General features: G+C 39.8%; 1 protein-coding gene across 1 annotated transcript in view; it reads left to right on the top strand.

The window, feature by feature from the left end:
- Positions 1-22475, top strand: part of LOC150079103 (AP-1 complex subunit gamma-1-like) — a 650293-nt gene that overhangs the window by 76961 nt on the left and 550857 nt on the right. Inside the window, 1 exon segment of the mRNA XM_090383609.1 lies at positions 2567-2570. Within this exon segment, the coding sequence (XP_090239735.1) occupies positions 2567-2570 (4 nt within the window).

Consider the following 22475-nt stretch of genomic DNA (forward strand, 5'->3'; position numbering starts at 1 on the left):
TGTAAATAATCACCTAAAAATGCGATAATAGGCCTATGAAAGTAACTTTTGCATCTAGGCATGTACGACCTGTCGTAACCTTTAAGAGCACAATGGTTTTGATAGTGGTAAATGCATACAGGTTTCAGTTTATGACCCTCCATATTAGCACCAGACAGAAGTGTCTGCCGATCTTTCATAGCCTTAAAGCCTGGCACAGTCTTTTCAGCAATGGAAATATAAATGCAATCAGGCATTTTTTTTCCCAATATAAACCTGTTTTGTTGAGGTTGAATATCTGTTTGGATATGATCACCTTCACTTTTGCATGGAACTCATCCGCAGCATTTTTATCGGCTGATGCAGCTTCTCCACATGTTTTCACATTATAAAAACCATACCATTGACAAAAATTCTCAAAAAAAAAATTCCTGAACTTGCCAAAAAGGGGTTAACTTACCCATCTTCACGTTCTTTTGAATCATCATAAAGGCTACGAGCTTTCTCTTGCACCTGTGCTAGTGTAATGTCAACGTGTTTTTTATTTTGGTTACACATCCATGTAGCAAGCATTTTTTCTGTGTGTTCCATCAAACTTGATCAAGCTTACGATGGCTTTTGTGCAGTTAAGGGCACACCACTCATAATGTACTCTGACTCAGACTTAAAGCATGTTTAATGCTTGCTGTGCTCTCCCACCTCATTCGTAGCACTTAAGCACTTCCAGTTTCATTTCAGCGGAAATCCTTGAAAGCTTACCATCACTCCAGTAGAACTATGAAGATGCGTACTAGCCATAATGATAATAATAAAAACAAAATAAGTAAAAATAAGCACAAAAGAAAAACAATTCTGCACTTCCAATAGACAACTAATGGACAAACTTCAGCAAAACAAAATGAGAAAATGGTGGGCTATCATACTGGCCTCTCATCGTTCTTTCCATAAATATGGCTACTGTTCATTATTTTAAATTTGCGTAATTTAAACACGCTTAAAGTAAGAAGTGACTGTATATGAATTAATACAAATTAGTAAATTTATTCATTCATGTATCAATATATTATAATGTGTAATTCTGTTTAATAAAAGTATATCTTAAATAAGAATAGAGTTTTGTTATGTAGAGTCCTATGTATTTTTTTGTAAAGTGTTAAATTATATTATGTAACAGAGCAATTATTTTAAAAGAAGAATCATTCCAGATAATCAGTTTTTGGTTACATATATGTGAATGTGGTTCTGATAAATTTGTTTTCTCTATTACAAATTTGTTTCCTGCCATCCAGGGAAAGCAGTACAATGAGGTATTACAACTTTGCACTCTCTGCACAAATTTCCCCTTATACAACACTTTTTCTTTTATGTTATTTTATTTGCTTTTAGAACATTATTCTAGTACACAAAATTGCAAATATTTATTTCTGACTGGGACTATGCATTATTTTGTCAGTTTGATTTCTTAATTTCTTTTCCTATTTATTAATGATTATAAATATATGTTATGCTATTAATTTTTCAATATTATAGTTCTAGTTTTCAAATATAATAAGGAATTTGGCAAGATTTTTCACATTTTTATTGTTACATATTTCCAAAGTATTTACATATGTTAACTTAGATTTTTGCACTTAACTTATTTATTTAACGTTTAAATTATGTTGCTGTGTGTATGCGTGTGCATACATCTAACCTCTGCATGTCTTTAAATTATGAATACTGTATTCTCAAAGATTAGGCCTTTTTACCATATCAAAAATTTAAACAGACAAAATGTATGTATATTAAGAGTAGAGGAAGCAGGAGAAACAATTAATTCTCTGACTGTATACTGTTGAAGGCATCTTATATGCTAGTTAATTCAGTCAATAAAATAAGAGTGGTTAAATCATTGTTTCTTCACTGGACTTGAATTTATCCCTGCTTGTGTGTAGTCATAACAAGAAGATGAATTCTGTCAACGTTCAAAATCTTAAACACCTCAATCAGATCTCCTTGCAGGTGCCTAGGCACCATTTTATTCCCCCCTACTAACTCATTGCTCATTCTGTGCCCATTCCAATAGAACATATCCTTTCTAAATGAGGCTTCCAGACATGCATGCAGTACTCGAGAGCCCAGTCATTGCCATATATTAGCATTAGCAAAGGCACATGATGCAAGAAAACAAGCTTATATAGCATCAGCCAAAAAAAAAAAAAAAACACCCTTCTTATTTAACTCATCCACTCACTCCAAATGTTTGTCTAATTCTGCCTTGAATCTAATTTTTTTTTTTTTATATAAACCCCAAACACGAGAGGTATTATAACCTATAGTACTTAATACTGTGCTTGGGTTGGAGGTTGAGAAGATGAAAGAAGATATTTGTTGATATTAGACTTGAACTTCTGTAGATTGTAATTTTCAGGAAATACGTATGAAGGAAGGTTCCTCCTGAAAACGGCAGTTGAATGAATAAATGAGGCAGATGAAAAGTAGGTTCTGTGAGTTTGAAGTTGGACAGTAAATGGATGTTGGCTGGTGGCTGCACGTGTTCGGACTGTTTTGAAAGAGAGAGCGGGAATTATAGAAGCCAGTTCAGAAGAACAGTGCCCATGGAAATATCTGTAGAAGACGCATGCAGCAGAAACAGTACAGTCAGTCCTCGTATAGCACGATAGTTGTGTTCCTAGAAACCCTCGTGCAATGCAAAATCGTGCAATATAAGCAACAGGCCCTATGGGAAAAATAGGGTTAGATGCCGACCACCCAAGGCTGAACACACATTTATAACCAAAACATTACCAAACACAATAAATAATCGTAATAAAATACTTACGTGTTTTATTACGACTATTTTATTTTATTACGACTATTTTATTACGACTAATAAAATATTTCTAATGCTTTTGCTTCTATTGTAAGCAAACTTGTTTTTTGTTTGATTTTCTTTCCAAACAGATGACAGCCGTTTCATCTCTTCCAATTCTTTGTCTTAATCTAGTGGATTTTAATTACAGTTTGAGTTCCTGCTATGAAAGTTGTTTTTATTTTCTCTGCATTCTTTATAATTCTCGGTGTTGCCTCATTTTGGTCTGTGGCACATGCAATATTGCATGGTCTTTCATTTCGCGCAAAGCGTTTCACAATTTTATATTTTTTCTCTATCGACAGAGGCGGACTGGCCATAAGCCTCACCGGGGAAACCCCGGTGGGCCGGAGGCCAGTGTGATTTTAGCCATAAACCATAGTGTGACGCCACTATAAATTTTCCTGGGTAAGAAATTTTGACCCAGTCCGCCCCTGTTTATCGATATTGCTTTTCTTTTTCTCTCGGAATTTGTAGTGTCTTCACCAGGATGCTTCCTTTTCACACCTTTTAAGTATATTACTCATTTTAGGGAATAAAGCACAATTACAAAACGAGAAGGCACGCTTGATACACATAAACAAAGCTGCACACGTGTAGCAACTGAATAAACAAAACCGTAAAGGCAGATATACACTATTAACACCTCGCATTTTACTAAAGCACATTTCTAGGGGTTACTACCCTAAAACAATAAAAACAATTTCCAGTTGCGTTTCTGCTAGTGGAATCTGTTATAAACTGGTAGTAAACTCGATCTAATTGCATTTGCGATTATACCGATAGCTGGAAATGTGTTGGTTTTTACGTTATTATGGTGAAATGTGTTTCCCCTTCACTGATATAAAAAACATAAATACATTTTCAGAATATTCTCTTCATTCCTATTGTGTTGCGTTCGGTTGGGGTGATTCTGTGTTTGACTGCCATTCCTTGTAAACATAAAGGTGAATCGTGCATAAGCGAATTTGGTTCGTGTTATATAAGATATCATTGACCTGTTTATAAATCGTGTATGATCGAATTCGTGTAGTGTAAACACATGTTATAGGAGAACTGACTGTATGTCTATGAGACAGCGAGTGGAGAGCCTCTGTTAGAGATGAATCATTGATTAACCTAACTGCCCTCTTCTGAATGGAATCAAGAAGCCTGAGAGAGGTTTTGGGGGCACCACCCCAGATGTGGGAAGAATATTCATTGGCAGGGCAGGTTTGCGATTTATACAGAGTTAGTAGCTCTTTGGAAGAGAAGTAACACCGAGAGCGAAAGAGAAAACCAAGTTTTTTAGATGCAGAGGAAGCAATATTTGTAATGTGCTTGTGCCAAGAGAGATTAGAAGTCAGGGTAATCCCCAAAAGAGACTTATAATTTTGCCTAGAAATTGGAGTGTCACCAAAGATAAGCATAGGAGCAGAAGAATCCTTTTTGCGAGATATAAGACAAGGCTGAGTTTTAGAAGGGTTGAAATCAACTAAGTTGTCTTTGCCCCACTGGAGAATTACACGAAGATCGGCATTTAAGGAATTGGTAGCAGAGTTTCGAGAAGTTGAAGCTGCTTGAGTTGGACAAGGTTTCTCAAAATTTAAAGTGGAATGCAATGTGCTATCATCGGAAAAACTATGGATAGGATTTCCAGTCAATGGAAGAAGTCATTAATATACAAGAGGAAAATAGTGGGGGACAGAACTGATACTTGGGGGACACTGGCACCAGTGGAGAAGTTAGAAGACAAAGAGCCATCTACCATCACCTTCAGTGAACGATCAGAGAGAAAACTGGATAGCCAATTACAAAAAACAGTTGGCAGACCATAAGATGGAAGCTTGTTTAGAAGACCTTTATGCCAAACACAATCGAAAGTCTTTGAGATGTCACGAGCAAATGCTTGTGTTTCACCAAACTTTTCCATTGAATTAGTCCATAAATGGATAGCATAAACCAGAATATCACCAGTGGATCAACACTGACGTAATTCATACTGGTAATCGTTGATCAGACGGAAGGTTTCTAGGTAGTTTAAGAGTTGGGAGTTAATGGATTTCTCCATTACTTTAAAAAGAGTAAAAGTAATTGCAATGGGACGATAATGGGATGGGAGGGATTTGTCATCCTTTTTAGGAACTGGCTGGATATGAGCAAATTTCAAGCAGAAAGAAAAACACCTTTGGAATAAGAAAGTGAAAAAAAGCAGCAAAGAAAAGGAGTAAGTTCAGGAGCACAGGTTTTGAGAACAGTAGAGAAATACCGTCGGGGCCTAGAGCTTTCCTAGCTTCATGATTCGTCAAATCCTTCTTACATCCTTTTGACGGAAGACCACAGGAGATATTGAATGCAGCGAGCTTGTGTTGGGAATGGTGGGATGTGTTTTACCAAGATCATTAATACATGTGTTGGAAGAAAAATGGGATGCTAGCAGGTCAGCTTTATCCTTGTCTGAAGTGACAACAGAACCATCTGGTTTGGACAGAGGTGGGAGCAGAGATGGGCAAAAGTTGCTTCCAGTAGCTTTGGCAAGAGACCAGAATGCTCGACTACCATTAGGGCAAGAAGCAAGTTTTCTACTTTTAGCCTGTTCAAACTCTAGTTTGGACTGATTAATAACTGCTTTACAATTGTTGCGAGCTTTGGTGTACGCAGAAAATGAAGCTGAAGAATTAGAAACAAGCCAATTACGATATGCAATGTTCTTCTCTTAAACAGCCTTACCACATTTATTGGAAAACCAAGGTTTAGATAAAGGATGAGATTTTGAAGAGGAGTGGGGGATAAAGGATTCCATTCCTGCAAGAATAATTTCACTGACGCGATCTGAGCAAACGTTGACATCAGAAGTTTTGAAACAGTAATCCAACCAAGGAAAAGAAGAAAAGAAGTCTCGCAGGTCATCCCATTTTGCATTCTTGTAATGCCAAACAACACGAGGTTGGGAATAGCCATGAGATAAAGGTTCCATTGTAGAAGAGACAATCACCAAGTTGTGATCTGAAGTGCCTAAAGGACCTCTCACTTCGACCGTGTACTTAGAAGGGTTGTTTGTGAGAAAAGGATCAAGCGTGTTGGCTGTATGATTAGGATTGTCCGGTATTCTTGTAGGTAAATGAACAATCTGTGCTAGGTCATTAGTAATTGCAAAAGCCTCAGCATCTTGACCAGCTGGGTCAGTGTGACTAGAAAATGGAAGCCAGCTGGAGTTGTGAACATTAAAATCACCAAGGAAAATTACCTCACTGTTAGGAAAGTTGGACTGCAGAAAGTCAAGTTGCAAAGAGAGGAAGTCAAAGAGCTTCAAGTGATTAGTGGCGTTGGGAGAATGGTAGAGACAACAGATGAATTTTACACAATGATGTAGAGAGATTTTAAGCCAGAGAAGATCAAAGAGAGGAGATTCCAAATTGCCAAGTCTCTGACAGGGAATATCAGAATGGACATTTGCACAAGTACCACCTTTGAGGTGAAAGGAATCATACAGAGAATAATTTGGGCATCTGAGATGAGCAGTAGTTGAATCAAGCTATAACTGAGTTTCTGTCAGAAAAAGTACATGGGGTTTGGCAGACTGCAAGATGAAATGGACATCGTTGAGATTAGAATTAAGACCACATATATTTGTGAAATGAATTAGGAAGTGCTTGGGAGGTTTAGTTCTCTTTGCAGATAAGTTTGCTCTATTAGTTTGACAATTCATGATGTATTCAATTGTAAGAAAAAGTGGGTGGAACATGCTGTATGAAGTAATGAAATTTTTGGATATGCCGTACACATGGTAAGAATATACCCAGATCCTTGACCTAACATGGCCTCGACAATGCTCCCTGCATACACACTTCTTGGACTCCCTCCAGTCACTATCTGGCAGAGTAGAGGTAGCAAGATTATACACTAGGTGATCCGGAAGCCTCCTAGAGAGTTACCAATAGGTTCGGTCCAGTGTACTAACTAGCGGCAGGCCTACGAAAACTGTTTTAGAGCTGTACCCTCTAAATGTAAATAGTAATTTATCTTGTCACAATGTTCATTTTAACCTCAAAAGTCATCAATCATACTGCATGATGGAAGAGATGGGAAGGTTGACCAGAACTTAGCTCTAGAGACTAAACATGGGTTCTGCCACTTCAAGCCTCCAATAAGCAAAGTGGTGGTATTTCACCTGTTGATGAGAGTCATCTACCACCCAGTACTGCCTTATAACATAGAAGGGCGTCATTCCTCCATGTTGTGTCACACCTCAACCCCTACTTAAGTTGGTTCACACCTGGGTGGTCATCCACTATGTACTTGTGCATGGAGGTTATACCCAGGATTACTAACAGTTGGACCATCGTGAAGGTGCAAGCAGAGGATTTGGCTGTCACAGACCATCCAGACCTCGCCGAAATTGGGTCTACTTGACTTGAGTGTCACCCGAATATCAGTTCCATCAGCATTTTAGACTCGCAGGTAGCAAGTACAGCTTGTCTGGCATATCTGGGAGAATGTCTGTGACAACCTCAAGGACCAAAGATTTAAGCTATCAACTTCTCAACGATAGATGGAAGTTTGTTTCAGCAATGAACATCCTGCTAGCTAAAGACAAACGTCTGCACATCCATCCTACAATTGTCCTTCCTCAGTTGGAATTTATGCGCTTTCAGGCAATTATTCTGACCAACAGGAAGATTCCCATCAGTATTGAGCATGCTCAAACCATTCAAGACTTTATACACCTCAATCAGATCACCTTGCAGGTGCCTAGTCTCCAGACACTGTAATTTGCAAAACTTAAACCTTTCTTCACAAGAGCAACCCTTTGTTCCATTCACTAATCTTGTTACCCTTCTCTGTACTCGTTCCAACAGCTCTACATCCTTCTTAAAATAAGGACTCCAGACCTGTATACAGTACTCAAGGTGTGACCTGACCATTGCCTTATATAAGGGGATAATCACCTTCTTATCCCTGCTAGAAAAATTCCTGTATATCATTCACACGACACCATGAGCTATTCTTGCAGACCTTCTGCACTGGTTAGAAAACTTCATATCTACCTGCACAATTAACCCGAGGTCATTTTCATTCTCTACCACTGTCAGTGTGGTACCACAGAGTTGATACATTACTCTGGGATTACTGCTTCCAATATGTAGTACTTTACATTTGTCAATGTTAAACTTCATTTGCCACCTCTCAGCCCATCTGCTCAACTTTTCTAGATCCTGTTGCAGCAGGATCTAGAAAATCCCGGTTTAATCAAGAAGCGTGTTGATCCACGCTTCTTGATTAAACCGGGGTTGGAGCCCGTCACCACCAAATATGGAGGATGCGGAAAGGTCAGGGAATGACCACCGCATATCCCGGAGCAATATGGCCTTAGTTGCTAATGCTCCTAAAAACCAAATAACTAACAAACAAACAAAGCAGCAGTGTACTGTCATTAGTGTCATTAACAACCCTGCCAACCTTTGCATCGTCAGCAAACTTCGACATTAAACCTGATATACCATCATCAATATCATTTATAAATACAGAAAACAACAATGGACCCAACACTGAACCCTGAGGGACTCCACTAATAACGTTAGTCCACGAAGAGCAGTGTCCATTTATTACCACTCTGTGCCTTCTCCCACTCAACCATCCCTTTATCCATAGCAGCAATTTGCATATCTCCAGTCCTTGGGTACCTCTCCTGAGTCTAAGGAAGCTTTCATAATTATGGCTAAGGGTTTGCTTACTTCCTTTGCTGTCTCCTTTAATATAATTGGATAAATCCCTTCCACCCCATATGCCCTACTTATGTTTCTCTTCAACAATGCCTCCTCCACTTTACTTTCAGATATTACAAGATTATCTAGCTTACTGCCAGAGTTTAATACACCTCTGGCATTTCCCTCCCTGAATAACTCCTCATGTAGATGAAAAATATTCATTTAGTTTGTGGCACCTCCGTAGCTAGGTGGGAAGGAGCAGCAGTTCGTAGCACACGCTTCTTGATTAAAATGGGGTTCGAGCCTGTCACCACCAAATGCTGAGGATGCGGAAAGGTCAGGGAATGACCACCTCATATTCCTGGAGCAATATGGCCTTAGTTGCTAATGCTCCTAAAAACCAAACAAATAACATTTAGTTTGTTAGATACCTGAGCAGGATCATCAACAGTTGAACCATCGATATCAAGTGGACCAATCTGTTCATCTCCTTCCTTCTAGAGTTTACATAAGTAAGGAACTCTTTGCTGTTTTTCTTTGCATCCTTTCATTTCTCGTAATCTGCCTAACCTCCTTTGTGACTTGGTTACAGACCAACGTATATCTATCATAGGCTTCTGTGTCACCTGATAATTTATATGTATCACATGCATGTTTCTTCTCTGCCACATGTTTAATTAGATCATCTCACATCCATTTAGGCCTAAATCTTGAGATTAAATATTTCTTAGTTGGTATGAAAAGGCTAGTAGCTTCCAAGATTAATTCTTTGAATGCTTCCCATTTTTAATTTGCTGTTGGTAACATCATCAGTTGGTCCCACCATATAGAATTTAAATACTGTCTCAGTCCACCGTAGTCACCTTTACGAAAGCAAAAACCCTTCCCTTTATCCTTGATGGTAGTTACCTGTTTGAGTAAATCCGAATTCAACACACTGTGATTACTGCCATCTAGTGGTTCCTTTATCTGCAGATGCTTAATGCAAGAAGAATCACTATTAATAATCAGATCAAGAGTATTGCTCCCTCTAGTTGCCTCCTGAACATGCTGCTGTAGAAAACAGTCATCCAATAAATCCACAGAAGCCTTGCTAGTGTGTTAGTGACCAACGCACAAATTCCACTCAATCTCTGGGAAATTAAAATCCCCCATTATAAGACACTCTGATTTACTGGCCCACTCTATTTCTCTGCACAATTGCTCATTATACTCATCAGAGTCATTAGGCCTGTAACACACACCTACTCTCATTTTTCCTTTCCCAGCTTATGTCACAACAAACAGACTCAACATTGCACTGTCCACGAACATCAGTTGGGTGCACTTCCTTTGATTTTATATGTTTCTTAACTAACAGCATAACCCCTCCTTTCCTGTCCTGTCTATTCTTCCTGTACATATTGTACTCCACAAATTCCAGTTCTGCACTACTTATATCTGTGTGACATCATGTCTCTGATGTCCCAACAACATCTGCCTTTGATGTCTTGACTAGCACTTCAAGCTCATCAAATTTATTAACTATACTCCTAGCTTTGGTGTATATGAAGTGTACATGCCCTTAGTTACCCTAACATATCCCATTTATTTACTTGTTACACTATGACTCCGAATAGTCCGGGAAATCTCCATCACCTTGCTTTCTAGGCTGCTGCTCATTCTAATCGAAGCAGTGCAAGAATCACTTTCATCTCTGCCAGCAGCTACTGTTAATCTATTAGTCCGCGTATCCCCTCCCCGCAAGCTAGCAGTTTTCCGACCCACCTAAGTCTGCCTTGATAGCTGCAAAAAATATTCTTGCACCCTTTCTTTTTAATCATTATATATTGGATGATCACCTGCTTATACTTCCTGGCAAAATTCATGTATAACATTGACAGAACTCCATGCGCTGTACTCATTGCCTGTCTGTTCTGCTTAGAGAACTTCATATCTGACTACACAATTACTCTCCTTTATTTTCATGCACAGTTACTCCAGTTCTTCATTCTCTATTACCCTAAGTGTGGTATCACACAGTTGGTATGTTAATTTTGGATTACTGCTACCTACCCATATGAAGTATATTACATTTATTAATATTCAATTGCCACTTATTAGCTCATCTACTTAAATTTTCTAGATCTTGTTGCATTATCACACCCTGATTACTTCATTAACCATCCTGTCCCTTTGTATCATATGCAAACTTAGACATTAAGCCTGCCTGATGCCTTCATGGATATCATTATTAAATATATGTAGTACATTCAAAAAGTTCCCAGAATCACATGCTGGTATTTAAATGGTTTGCACTATGGCCATAAGGTTTTGTGATATGTTGACAATGATCTTAGCGCATACACATACCAAGTGGAAACTGACTCAACCACTTCACTCCTATGGCACAGCTAATTGATTGCAGAATGTTGCAGTTTGAACCTGTGTGCTAGCATGTTCTTCTTTAAACTTGGAAAAAGTGCTACAAGGATACTGCAGCCATTACAGAAAGTTTATGGAGATGATGCTTTGAAGAAAACAGCAGTTTTGAGTGATTTAATTGGGTTAAAAATGGACTGGAAATACTGGAAGGCAGTGGATACTTTTTCACAACAGGAAATTACAAAATGTTACGAAAGTGAAGGAACCTGTGTAAAATGATAGGCGAATGATTGTTGGTGAGATTGCTCACGAAGTAGGACTCTCTGTAGGCTCAGTACACACAATCCTGATGCACTATTTAGGGATACATCAAGTGTGTACGCAGTTTGTCCTATGCTTGCTGTCAGATGATCAAATGGACTGCAGGAAAGCTATTTCAGGTGATTTCTTTGAAAATTCTATACAGGATCTGAGCTTTTTAAGGAAGTGGTCACTGGGGATGACACCACCAAATACTGAGGATGCGGAAAGGTCAAGGAATGACCACCGCATATCCCGGAGCAATGTGGCCTTGGTTGCTAATGGTCCTAAAAACCAAATAACAAACAAAAAACAATTGAGGATGAAGGTTAAGTGTTCATCTATGACCCCAAGACCAAAGTGGAATCATTTGAATAGTATACAAAAATTTTCCTGTGGCATAAAAAAAAAGTGTTCTGCAACAAAATCCAACATCGAAGTCATGCTGATAATTTTAGCATTAGCATTAGTAGAGGCATGTGATGCAAGCAAGCTTGTACAGCATCAGCAAAAAAAAAAAAACCCCCTTCCTAATTCACACATCCATTCACTCCAAATATTTGTTTAGTTCTGCCTTGAATTTATTTAAGCTGTCAACTTCCACAATGACAGATTGAAGTTTGTTCCAATAATCAACCACCCAGTGGCTAAAGACAAATTTCCGCATATCTATTCTACAACTGTCTTTCTTTAATTTGAATTTGTCCCCTCAGGTTTGTAATTTTGGGCACCAGGAAAAATCCCATCAGCACTGAACCTGCTCAAACCATTCAAATTCTTATACCTCAATCAGATCACCTCACAGGTGCTTAGTCTCCAAACACTGCAATTTGCAGAACTTAAGCCTTTCTTGGTAACAGAAACCCTTTGTTCTACTCACTAATCTCGTTGCCCTTCTCTGTACTCTTTCCAACAGCTCTACATCCTTCCTAAAATGAGTCCTCTGGACCTGTATACTGAATTTATGTCCCCTCTTGTATAAGGCAATGGTCAGGCCGCACCTTGAGTGGCCTGACCATTGCCTTATACAAGGGGATAATCACCTCCTTATCCCTGCTAGAAAAATTCTTGTATGTCATTAACAAGACACCATGAACTATTTCTGTACACTGTCTGCACTGCTCAGAAAATTTCATATCTCACTGAACAATTTCCCCTGCATAACATATCACACTGCATAGACACAGCCCACACAATTTCAAGTCTCTGACTTGACAGTGTACTGTCCTTGATACAGCGAAACACACGCGGAGATGGGAGAAATCCCAGGAACATGAACATACCTTATACCTTATGCACAATTACCCCCAGGCCTCTTTCATTCTCAACTACGATGCATGTAGTTTCACACAGTTGATATGTTACTCTGTGGTTACTGCTACCCACATGCAGTACTTTATATTTGTCAATGTTAAACTTCAGTTTCCTCCTCTCAGCCCATCTTCTCAATTTCTCTAGATCCTGTTGCAGTAGTCTAGTGTCATTGACAACCCTGCCAACCTCTGTGTTTTCAGCAAACTTGGACATTAAGCCTGATATACCTTCATTAATATCATTAATAAATACAGAAAACAACAATGGGCCCAACACTGAACCCTGGGGGACTCCACTAATAACATTAGTCCACGAAGAGCAGTTTCCATTGATTGCCACTCTGTCTTCTCCCACTCAACCAACCCTTTATCCATAGCAGCAATTTGCTCTTAATATGCCATACTGCTCCAATTTTACAGTAGTCTTCCATGTGCAACAGTATTGATACAGTTTTTGTGACCACATCATAGTATCCAATCAAATTGGTCAGACAAGACTTCCCCTTAACAAACATATGCCTTGTCTCAAATATAACTGCAGTGCTTCTTTAACCAACACCTCCATTAATTTCCCTGGAAAAGAAGTTAAACTAACAGGTCTGTAAATACTCATGTCACCCTTTTGAACCCCACCTTTGTGAATTGGGGATACATTTGCACATCTCCAGTCCATGGGGACCTCCTTAAATCCAAGGAAGCTCTCATAATTATGGCTAAGGGTTTGCTTACTTCCTTTAATTTAACTGAATAGAACCCATCCACCCCAGGTACTCTTCTTATGTTTAACCTCAACAATTTCTCCTCCACTTTGCTCCCAGTCATTACAAAATCATTTAGCTCCTTGCCAGAATTTGATAAACTTCTGGAATTCCCCTCCCTGAATGCAGATGTAAAATACTCATTCAGTTTGTCAGCTATTTGTGCCGGATCATCAACAGTTGAATCCTCAATATCAAGTGGACCAATCTATTTCATCCCCCTCCTTCTAGAATATACATAAATAAAAAATTCTTTGCATCTTTTGCCAAGGATTTCTGGATTTCTCGTAATCTGCCCTTGCCTCTCAATCTCCTTTGTGACTTGATTACTGACCAGCTTTTATCTACCATTGGCTAGTAGTAGTAGTGGCATGTGATAGTTTATATGCACCCCATTCATTTTTCTTCTCTGCCATGAGTTTCATTAGTTCATCTGACATTTAATTAGACCTATTCCTTGCACAATATTTCTTGGTTGGTATGAAAAGTGTAATAGCTTCCAAGAGTAAAATCCTTTGACTGCTTCCCATTTAGAATTCACTGTTGGTAACATCTGTTGGTCCCACTGTATAGAATTTAAAAATCTGAGACCACTGTAGTCACCTTTATGAAAGAAAAAACTATTCCCTTTACTCTTGATAGTAGTTAAATATTTGAGTAAATCCCACATCAGCACACTGTGATCAATGCCACCTAGTTGTTCCTTTATCTGCAGATTCTTAATACATGAAGAATGCATTTTTTTTTTATGGTGAGGGCAAAGTATACAAATTTTTGACTTGGGGGAGAAGCTGGACTGCTACTTATTGCGTTGAGGTTTTGACACGTTTGCATGAGAATGTGAAGTGAATATGACCTCAGAAAACCATGCATGTGGTCATACTTTGATGGCAGTTCTTGACTGCAAAAAAAAAAAAAAAAAAAAAAAATCAGTCATTCAGCTGCCTTCCTGCTCTCCTGATCATGCATCTTCTGACTTCTGGTTGTTCTCTAAACTGAAAATGGGGCTTTGGAGTCTTTGTTTTGTGTTTTGCTACAATGTATGACATTAACGAAAACACTAAAGCAGCCCAATGTGTGCTAAAAAAAACACAATTTTAAAGAATGTTTAAAAGCTTGGGAAGGTGAGCAAGTACATATGCAGAATAAAGATACTTCGTGATTAGGTTAGTAAGCTTAATTTTCAGTCAATCAACTTTTATAGTAAAAGTATGAGTACTTTTGAATGTATTTAAAAGAAAACAACAGTGGGCCCAGTATCAAATACTTGGAGACTCCAATAACATTTGTCCAATAATACCAGTGTTCATTAATAACCACTTTTTTGCTTTTTTCCTCTCATCCATCTCTTTATCCTTAGCAGTAACTTGACCTTAATGCCACACTACTCCAATTTGTACATCACACTTATGTGCAACACTATCAAAAGCTATCCTGAAATTCAATTATATGTTATCAAAATTATTTTTTGCATTCAGTTTCTTTATTACCACATAATAGTATCCATTTGGATTGGTCAGACAAAATTGCCTCTTAACAAATCCTTGCACCTGTACGTGGTGAGGGGACCTCCCAGTGATGCTGCTGGACTTCCAGACTAGCATCGCTGGGATCCAACGCCCACAGCCCAGGTTCCAGGCTTACATCAATGGAATCCGACGTGTTTGCTGTGCGCTGCGACCCGTGGAAATTCGAAAAGGGGGATCCTGGTGGTTGAGGGGCCCAGCTTCAATACACCACTTTGGCCCCTGCTTCGACAAGACGGGAGGTCCTGGAAGGCCCGGCTAGGATCAATCTGCTAGTAGGCTCGCCTGCGAGGGTCAACCGTGTCAATGCCACGCCCCCTACCCTCATGGTCCGAGGGACAGGATTCAGGCTGGCGGCGGTGCGGGTATAGTGTCTGGGTAGCCCTGGCGTTCCACTCCCGAGTGCATTTATTGCATGCCGGGTAGTGGGCGTCCCTTTGGGCTCCGTGGTGGGTGGGGAGCCCGGGCACTGAACAATTTAAAAATCTCCATGAATCCTGATAAACTTATTTCTTCAGGGGCCCCAACCCGGTCCCTATCTGAAAATATAGACACTGACAGCACTATTGCGTCAAAGAGGCAGTTGACTGAACTATCATCAGGGCCTATCCCACGGTTTTTAATCATGCACTCCACCAATGAAAAACCGATTGGTAAAATGTCACCTTTCTTTATACAGAAAGGGTTAGATGGGTTAGCTGGTTCACCCAAATCAGTTAAGAGGCTCCGTTCTGGAGATCTCTTGATTGAAACTAAAAATGACAGGCAATCGGAACATCTACTCCGAGTAACATCAATCGGAGGAATCCCTGTAACCATAACACCACACAGAACACTAAATTCATCGAGAGGTGTAATTTCAGAGTGGGACCTTCTCGACGTTACCGAGGAGGAAATCTGCTCGGAATTGAAGTCCCAGGGAGTTATTGCCGTCAAAAGAATTAGTGCACGTAGGGATGGGAAACTGGTTAAAACCAGAAATATTATCCTGACATTCAATTCACCTAAATCTCCTGATGAGATTAAAGCTGGATACATAAACTGCCCCGTGTGTCCATATGTTCCGAACCCTTTACGGTGTTTCAAATGCCAGAAATATGGACACTCGCAAACGGCCTGCCGTGGTTCCCTTGCATGCGCTCGATGTGGTGCAAAGGACCACGAAATAACTGGATGTTCAGCTACAAAAGCCGCATGTATTAACTGCAATGGAGAACACCCTGCATATTCAAGAGCTTGCCAGCGGTGGAAGGAAGAAAAGGAAATACAACAACTAAAGGTAGAACTTAACATCTCATATCAAGAGGCCAGGAAAGCAGTTAAACCAGTAAGTAGCAGCAAAGCAACATACGCCGAAAAGGTATCCAATAAATGCTCAATTGGCACCCAAACGGATATGACTGTGCCACCAAAAGAGTCATTCACGCCCATCGCCCGCTATCTATTAAGTTCAGTAAAACCAGCACAGAAATCTCAGTCAGCTGCCACTCCAATATCAGTACCTCCTAGTGCTCAAGCACTATCAAAAGCGAGCACTATAGTAACAGTACAAAAAAATCAAGAGCCCATGCCAGGACAAGAAAAAATGGATGTCGAAACTAAGGAGGTACATGACAGTTCAGTCTTGGACTCTTTACGGAGGAAGAGATGGACACAGGACAGCGCCCTTTGTTCCCCAAAAAAGACAAATCCAAGACTGATAAAAGTAAGCCCTCAGCACCTCGGAAGCCGCCTGATGGACCCACCAAGCCAAAATAATGGCTAAAATCCTACAGTGGAACTGTCGTGGATTCCGACGAAACATTAATGACATCAAGGCACTTCTGCAAAAGTACAAGCCATCGTGCTTTTGTGTACAGGAAACCTATTTAAAGGCGAATGACAATCCCACCATACATAACATTACGATCATTCGTAAAGACAGAATTGGGGACGGTCCTGCTCATGGAGGAGTTGCAATCCTCGTGAGCAACCAGATTCCCTTTCAGCCTTTGCAGCTTACAACCAACGTAGAGGCTGTAGCAATTCGCCTTAAAGTAGGGTTCTTATTAACTGTTTGCTGTCTTTATTTACCCCCTGGTATTGACATCCTCCAGGAAGACCTTGATGATCTCGTCATGCAATTGCCTCCCCCTTTATTATTTCTTGGGGACTTTAATGGACATAACACTCTGTGGGGTAGTACTAACATTAACGGAAGGGGATGAGTCATAGAGCGTATGCTCACTGACAATGACCTCTCCCTTCTCAATGTGGGAACACACACTTTCTTCCACATGCCTACCCTTACTTTTTCTGCCATTGATCTTTCTATCTGCTCCCCTTCCCTCCTTCCTTCAGCTATATGGGAGGTGGAAGAAAACCCATATGGAAGTGATCACTTCCCCGTGATAACCACCTTAACTAGTGGTATACCGTGTCAGCCATTTAGTTTACCGTGGTGGAAGATTGATCAGGCTGACTGGAGTGCCTTTCAACATCTGGCAAATCTTGACATCGCTACAGTCAGTCGGGAACATATCAATGATGCAGTCGCGCACGTTACAGAAAGTATTGTCCAATCAGCTACAATTGCAATCCCAAAAACATCCAGCCGGTTTCCACTATTTCCTAAACCTTGGTGGAATTTAGAGTGCACAACAGCAAAAAAGGCACAAAACAAAGCCTGGGGGATATTCCGTCGATATCCCACGACCGATAATCTAATATCATTTAAACGTGCATGTGCAAAAGCACGTTATATCCAACGTCAGAGCCAAAGGAAATCTTGGATCCGTTTTACATCTTCCATAACCCAGACTGCCAACTCAAAAGTAGTCTGGGACAAGATCCGGAAAATGAAGGGCAAATACCCACCGTGCCCTTTGGTGATTCTCGAGCACAATGGATGTCTAATTGCAGACCGAACTGCAGTTGTAAATACTCAAGGGGAAACATTTGCGAAAATATCTGCAACAACATCATTCCCTCCAGAGTTCTTGGCCTTGAAAGAAAAACGTGAGCAACATCCATTAAACTTCTCTTCAAAAGGGCTCGAACCATATAACATGCCCTTTACACAGGAAGAGTTAAATGCAGCACTCCTTCTTATGCATGCAAGTGCTGTCGGGCCCGATGACATCCACTACGAAATGATAAAACATCTGTCACCACATTCTAAAAATCACTTATTAACTTTATTTAACAGAATTTTTCTTGATAAACAATTTCTGGATTCCTGGCGGAAAGCAATCGTTCTTGCCTTCCCAAAACCAGGAAAGGATCCTAGATATCCAAGTAACTATCGTCCTATTGCTCTGACAAGCTGTTTGTGCAAGGTCCTGGAAAGAATGGTTAATGCCCGCCTTGTGTGGTATTTGGAAACAAATGACCTGCTTTCCAGGACTCAGTGCGGCTTCCGAAGAGACAGAACCACTTTGGATCATTTAATCCGACTTGAAACGTACATTCGTGACTCTTTTATTAAATCCAAGCATCTGGTAGTAGTTTTCTTTGATATTGAAAAAGCGTACGACACAGCCTGGCGATTTGGAATATTAAAAGACCTCTACAACTTTGGTCTTAGGGGTAACCTTCCTCTCTTTATCAAAAACTTCCTTTCGAATCGTCATTTTCAAGTGCGTTTAGGATCTACTCTCTCTCTCTCGAGAGTTCTGTCAGGAAGAGGGAGTCCCACAAGGGTCCGTTCTAAGTGTCACGCTTTTTTGCAATCAAAATAAACTCTATCACGGAACAACTTCCGCCCACAATAAACAATGCCCTCTATGTTGATGACTTTACTATATTTTGTCACTCATGCAATATGAGGGTCATTGAAAGGCAACTGCAGAAAGCCATTGACCACCTTACATCTTGGTCATTGGCTAATGGGTTCAGATTTTCATCACAGAAGACCGTTTGTGTACACTTCTGCCGCAAACGTAATCTTCATCCTGAACCGGATTTAAGGCTTGGGCAAAACAACATCCCAGTCGTAGCAGAAGTCAAATTCCTTGGACTTATCTTCGACAAAAAGTTGACATTTCTTCAACATATTCGTCAGCTTAGGACAAGGTGTGTTAAAGGGCTTAACATCCTTCGTGCCCTTTCGTCAACATCATGGGACGCAGATCGCTCTACTCTTCTTCGTCTCTACCGAGCCCTTGTCCGTTCTAAACTCGATTATGGGTCCCAGGTATATGGATCTGCTAGAGATAGTGCACTTTGGTGGTTAAATCCAGTTCACCATCAGGCCATTCGGATAGCCACAGGAGCATTTCGCACATCTCCAGTCCAAAGCCTTTACGTCGAAGCAAATGAACCATCCCTATCTTTTCGACGTAAGCAGTTGTCTTTACATTACACCTTTAAATTGAAAGCCCTGCCTGATCATCCCACATGGGCATCAGTTTTTGAGCCACGTTGGGAAAATCTCTATAACACCCGTCAGACTGCCAACAGACCTTTTGGTATTCGGATGCAAGGGCTATTAAATGAACTAAACATGACAGTAAACAATGTTGCCCAGTCACCAAGGCAACTCCTTCCACCCTGGTATACACATTTGCCAATGTGTGACTTCTCCCCTCAAGATCATGGAGAAGGCTAATACACCGGCGGCCGTCTATCAGCAACTCTTCGCATCACATAGAGAGCAGTACTCTGACTTTCTGCCAGTCTATACAGATGGCTCAAAGTCAGAATCTTATGTAGGATCTGCTGTTGTATTTCCTCAGAAGACATTATCATTCAAGATCCCACAAGAAGCTAGCATTTATACTGCAGAGTTGCATGCAATTGAAATAGCCCTTGAGTTCATTATAAATAGCGATTACCAAAGGTACATGGTTTACTGTGATTCATTGAGCGTGTTACAGGCTCTAGTATCAATGAGGTACAACTCTCATCCGGTCCTGTCCCGGATCCGGCAGATGCTTTGTTCTGCCTTTGAATCAGAATTTGACATTCGCTTCTGCTGGATCCCAAGCCACATTGGGATCCGGGAAAATGAATTAGCTGATACCGATGCCAAATCAGGCATTTCCCTGGATAGTCATTACCTGTCAGTCCCCTGTACAGACTACAGGCAAATAATACGATGTAAATTATACTCCCAATGGCAAGACTCTTGGCACGGACAGACCGCGTATTAAGCCTGTAATCATGCAATGGCAGTCCAGTCTACGCAGGGTCCGAAAAGAGGAAGTTGTTCTTGCTCGGCTACGCATAGGTCATAGCCATCTAACACACTCCTTTTTGCTGAGGGCGGATGGCCCACCTATGTGTGAGACGTGTAACGTCATTTTAACTGTTTATCACGTTTTTATTGAATGTCCTGGCTTTAGACAATCTTTTCTTAGAACTTTTAATAATCTGGCTGAACCATTTACACTCAGTCAGATTTTAGGTGACAGAGACAACATGTCTGACGTTTTTAATTTTTTACACTCGATCAATTTATACACAAAGATTTAAGTTTATATTTTATACCTTTTATATAACCTTTAACCACAGTATCATTTTTACCTTTTTGACATGGTAGCCTGTTCTAAGGCTGACCAATATTTTTGTATTAGTTTTATTTTTTGATTTGGCGCATTATGGCCATAGCTGCCAATGCGCCATTAAAAACCAAACCAAACCCTGCAGTATAACTGCATTCCTGTCTAGATGATTCTGTATTACTTCTTTAACCAGTAACTCCATTTTATTTTCTCTGAACAGACATTAAGCTAACAGGTCTGTAATTTTGATCCCCCTTTGTAAATTGGGGATAGCACATCAAGTTTTTGCATCTTCTGCATACTCAAAGGGTTTCGATCGTGTTTGGCATAAAGGTCTTCTAAACAAGCTTCCATCTTATGGTTTGCCAACTGTTTTTTGTAATTGGTTATCCAGTTTTCTCTCTGATCGCTCACTGAGGGTGATGGTAGATGGCTCTCTGTCTTTTAACTTTTCCACTAATGCTGGTGTCCCCCACTCTTTTCTCTCTTGTATATTAATAACCTTCTTCCATTGACTGGAAATCCTATCCATAGTTTTGCCGATGATAGCATGTTATATTCCACTTTCCATTTTGAGAAACCTTGCCCTGCTCAATCAACTTCAACTTCTCAAATATCCGCTACCAATTCCTTAAATGCCGATCTCCAGGTAATTCTCCAGTGGGGCAAAGACAACTTAGTTGATTTCAATCCTTCTAAAACTCAGTTTTGTCTTATATCTCACAAAAAAGGATTCTTCTCCTCCTCTTCTGCTTATCTTTGGTGACCCTCCAATTTCTAGGCAAAATGATATATCTCTTTTGAGGATTCCCTTACTTCTAATCTCTCTTGGCACAAGCACATTACAAATAATGCTTCGTCTGCAGCTAAAAACTTAGTTTTCTCTTTCGCTCTTGGCGTTACTTTTCTTCCAAACAGCTGCTCACTCTGTACAAATCGCAAATCCACCCTACCATGGAATATTGTTCCCACATCTGGGGCGGTGCCCCCAAAACCCCTCTCAGGCTTCTAGATTCAATTCAGAAGTGGGCAGTTAGGTTAATTAATGATTCATCTCTAACAGTCTCTCTCAACTCGCTGTCTCATAGATATACTGTTTCTGCTATGTGCCTTTTCTGCAGATACTTCCATGGGTACTGTTCTTCTGAGTTGGCTTCTATAATTCCTGCTCTCTCTTTCAAAACAGTCCGAACATGTGCCGCCACCAGCCAATGTCTATTTACTGTCCAACTTCAAACTCACAGAATCAACTTTTCATCTTCCTCATTTATTCATTCAACTGCCATTTTCTGGAACAACCTTCTTTCTTATGTATTTCCTGAAAATTATAGTCTACAGAAGTTCAAGTCTGATGTCAACAAATATCTTCTTTCGTCTTCTCAACCCCAGCCCAAGAATGGTACTAAGTACTATAGGTTCTGATACTTCTCGTGTTTGTGGTTTTCATAAAAAAAAAAAAAAAAAAAACCCTCTGCTAGAGACTTTTCATAATCCGATTAGCTTGCCTGACATCATTCGTGACTTGATTACAGACCTAGTTTATATATAATGTAGGCTTATGTATTACAGTAAGCGCCAGATGTAGTGATCACATTTTCCAGTTGAATTTTAATACTAATAAATAGCAATTCTAATAAGTGAAAATTGATGAATATTATCCACAGGCTATAAAAATAAAGATATAAAGCAGAAATTTTCACTTTATTACCAAAAGTTTATTTCCAATTAACCATTATTTGTGAAAATCGAAATATTATTCACAGGTTAGCAAAATAAAAATAAATTTATAGTTGCATATCATAGTTTAATTAATATACATATTAATTAAACATAACATTTTGTAATATGATTATAATTTAAAATAGTCACTTATTTTAGATTGCTTTAAATTATCACTTCAAAGTCTCTTTATAGATTTTTCAATATTGTTTATTCAAGATCTGTATTCTACAAGGTGTCTCAAAAATATTGATAGAAATGTTCAGGGGAGGTAGGTAACAGCTAAAGGAATATGAATCGCATAGGAACCCATAACCAGAAACGTCACCATAAGTCGGTACACAGCGCTGTTCATCAGTTCGCGAGAGGGAAAATTTCTGGTTTACTCATTCAAGCAGTAGTCGCTGCACAAAGAGCATGCATCGATATACAAACTGTGAGTTGGCAGACATGCACCTAGTGTATGGATTAGCAGAGGGCAATGGATGAGCCGCT

This window comes from Mastigoproctus giganteus, chromosome 10, assembly GCF_048544385.1.
Source record: "Mastigoproctus giganteus isolate SK-2022 chromosome 10, ASM4854438v1, whole genome shotgun sequence".
Classification (NCBI taxonomy): Eukaryota; Metazoa; Arthropoda; class Arachnida; order Uropygi; family Thelyphonidae; genus Mastigoproctus; species Mastigoproctus giganteus.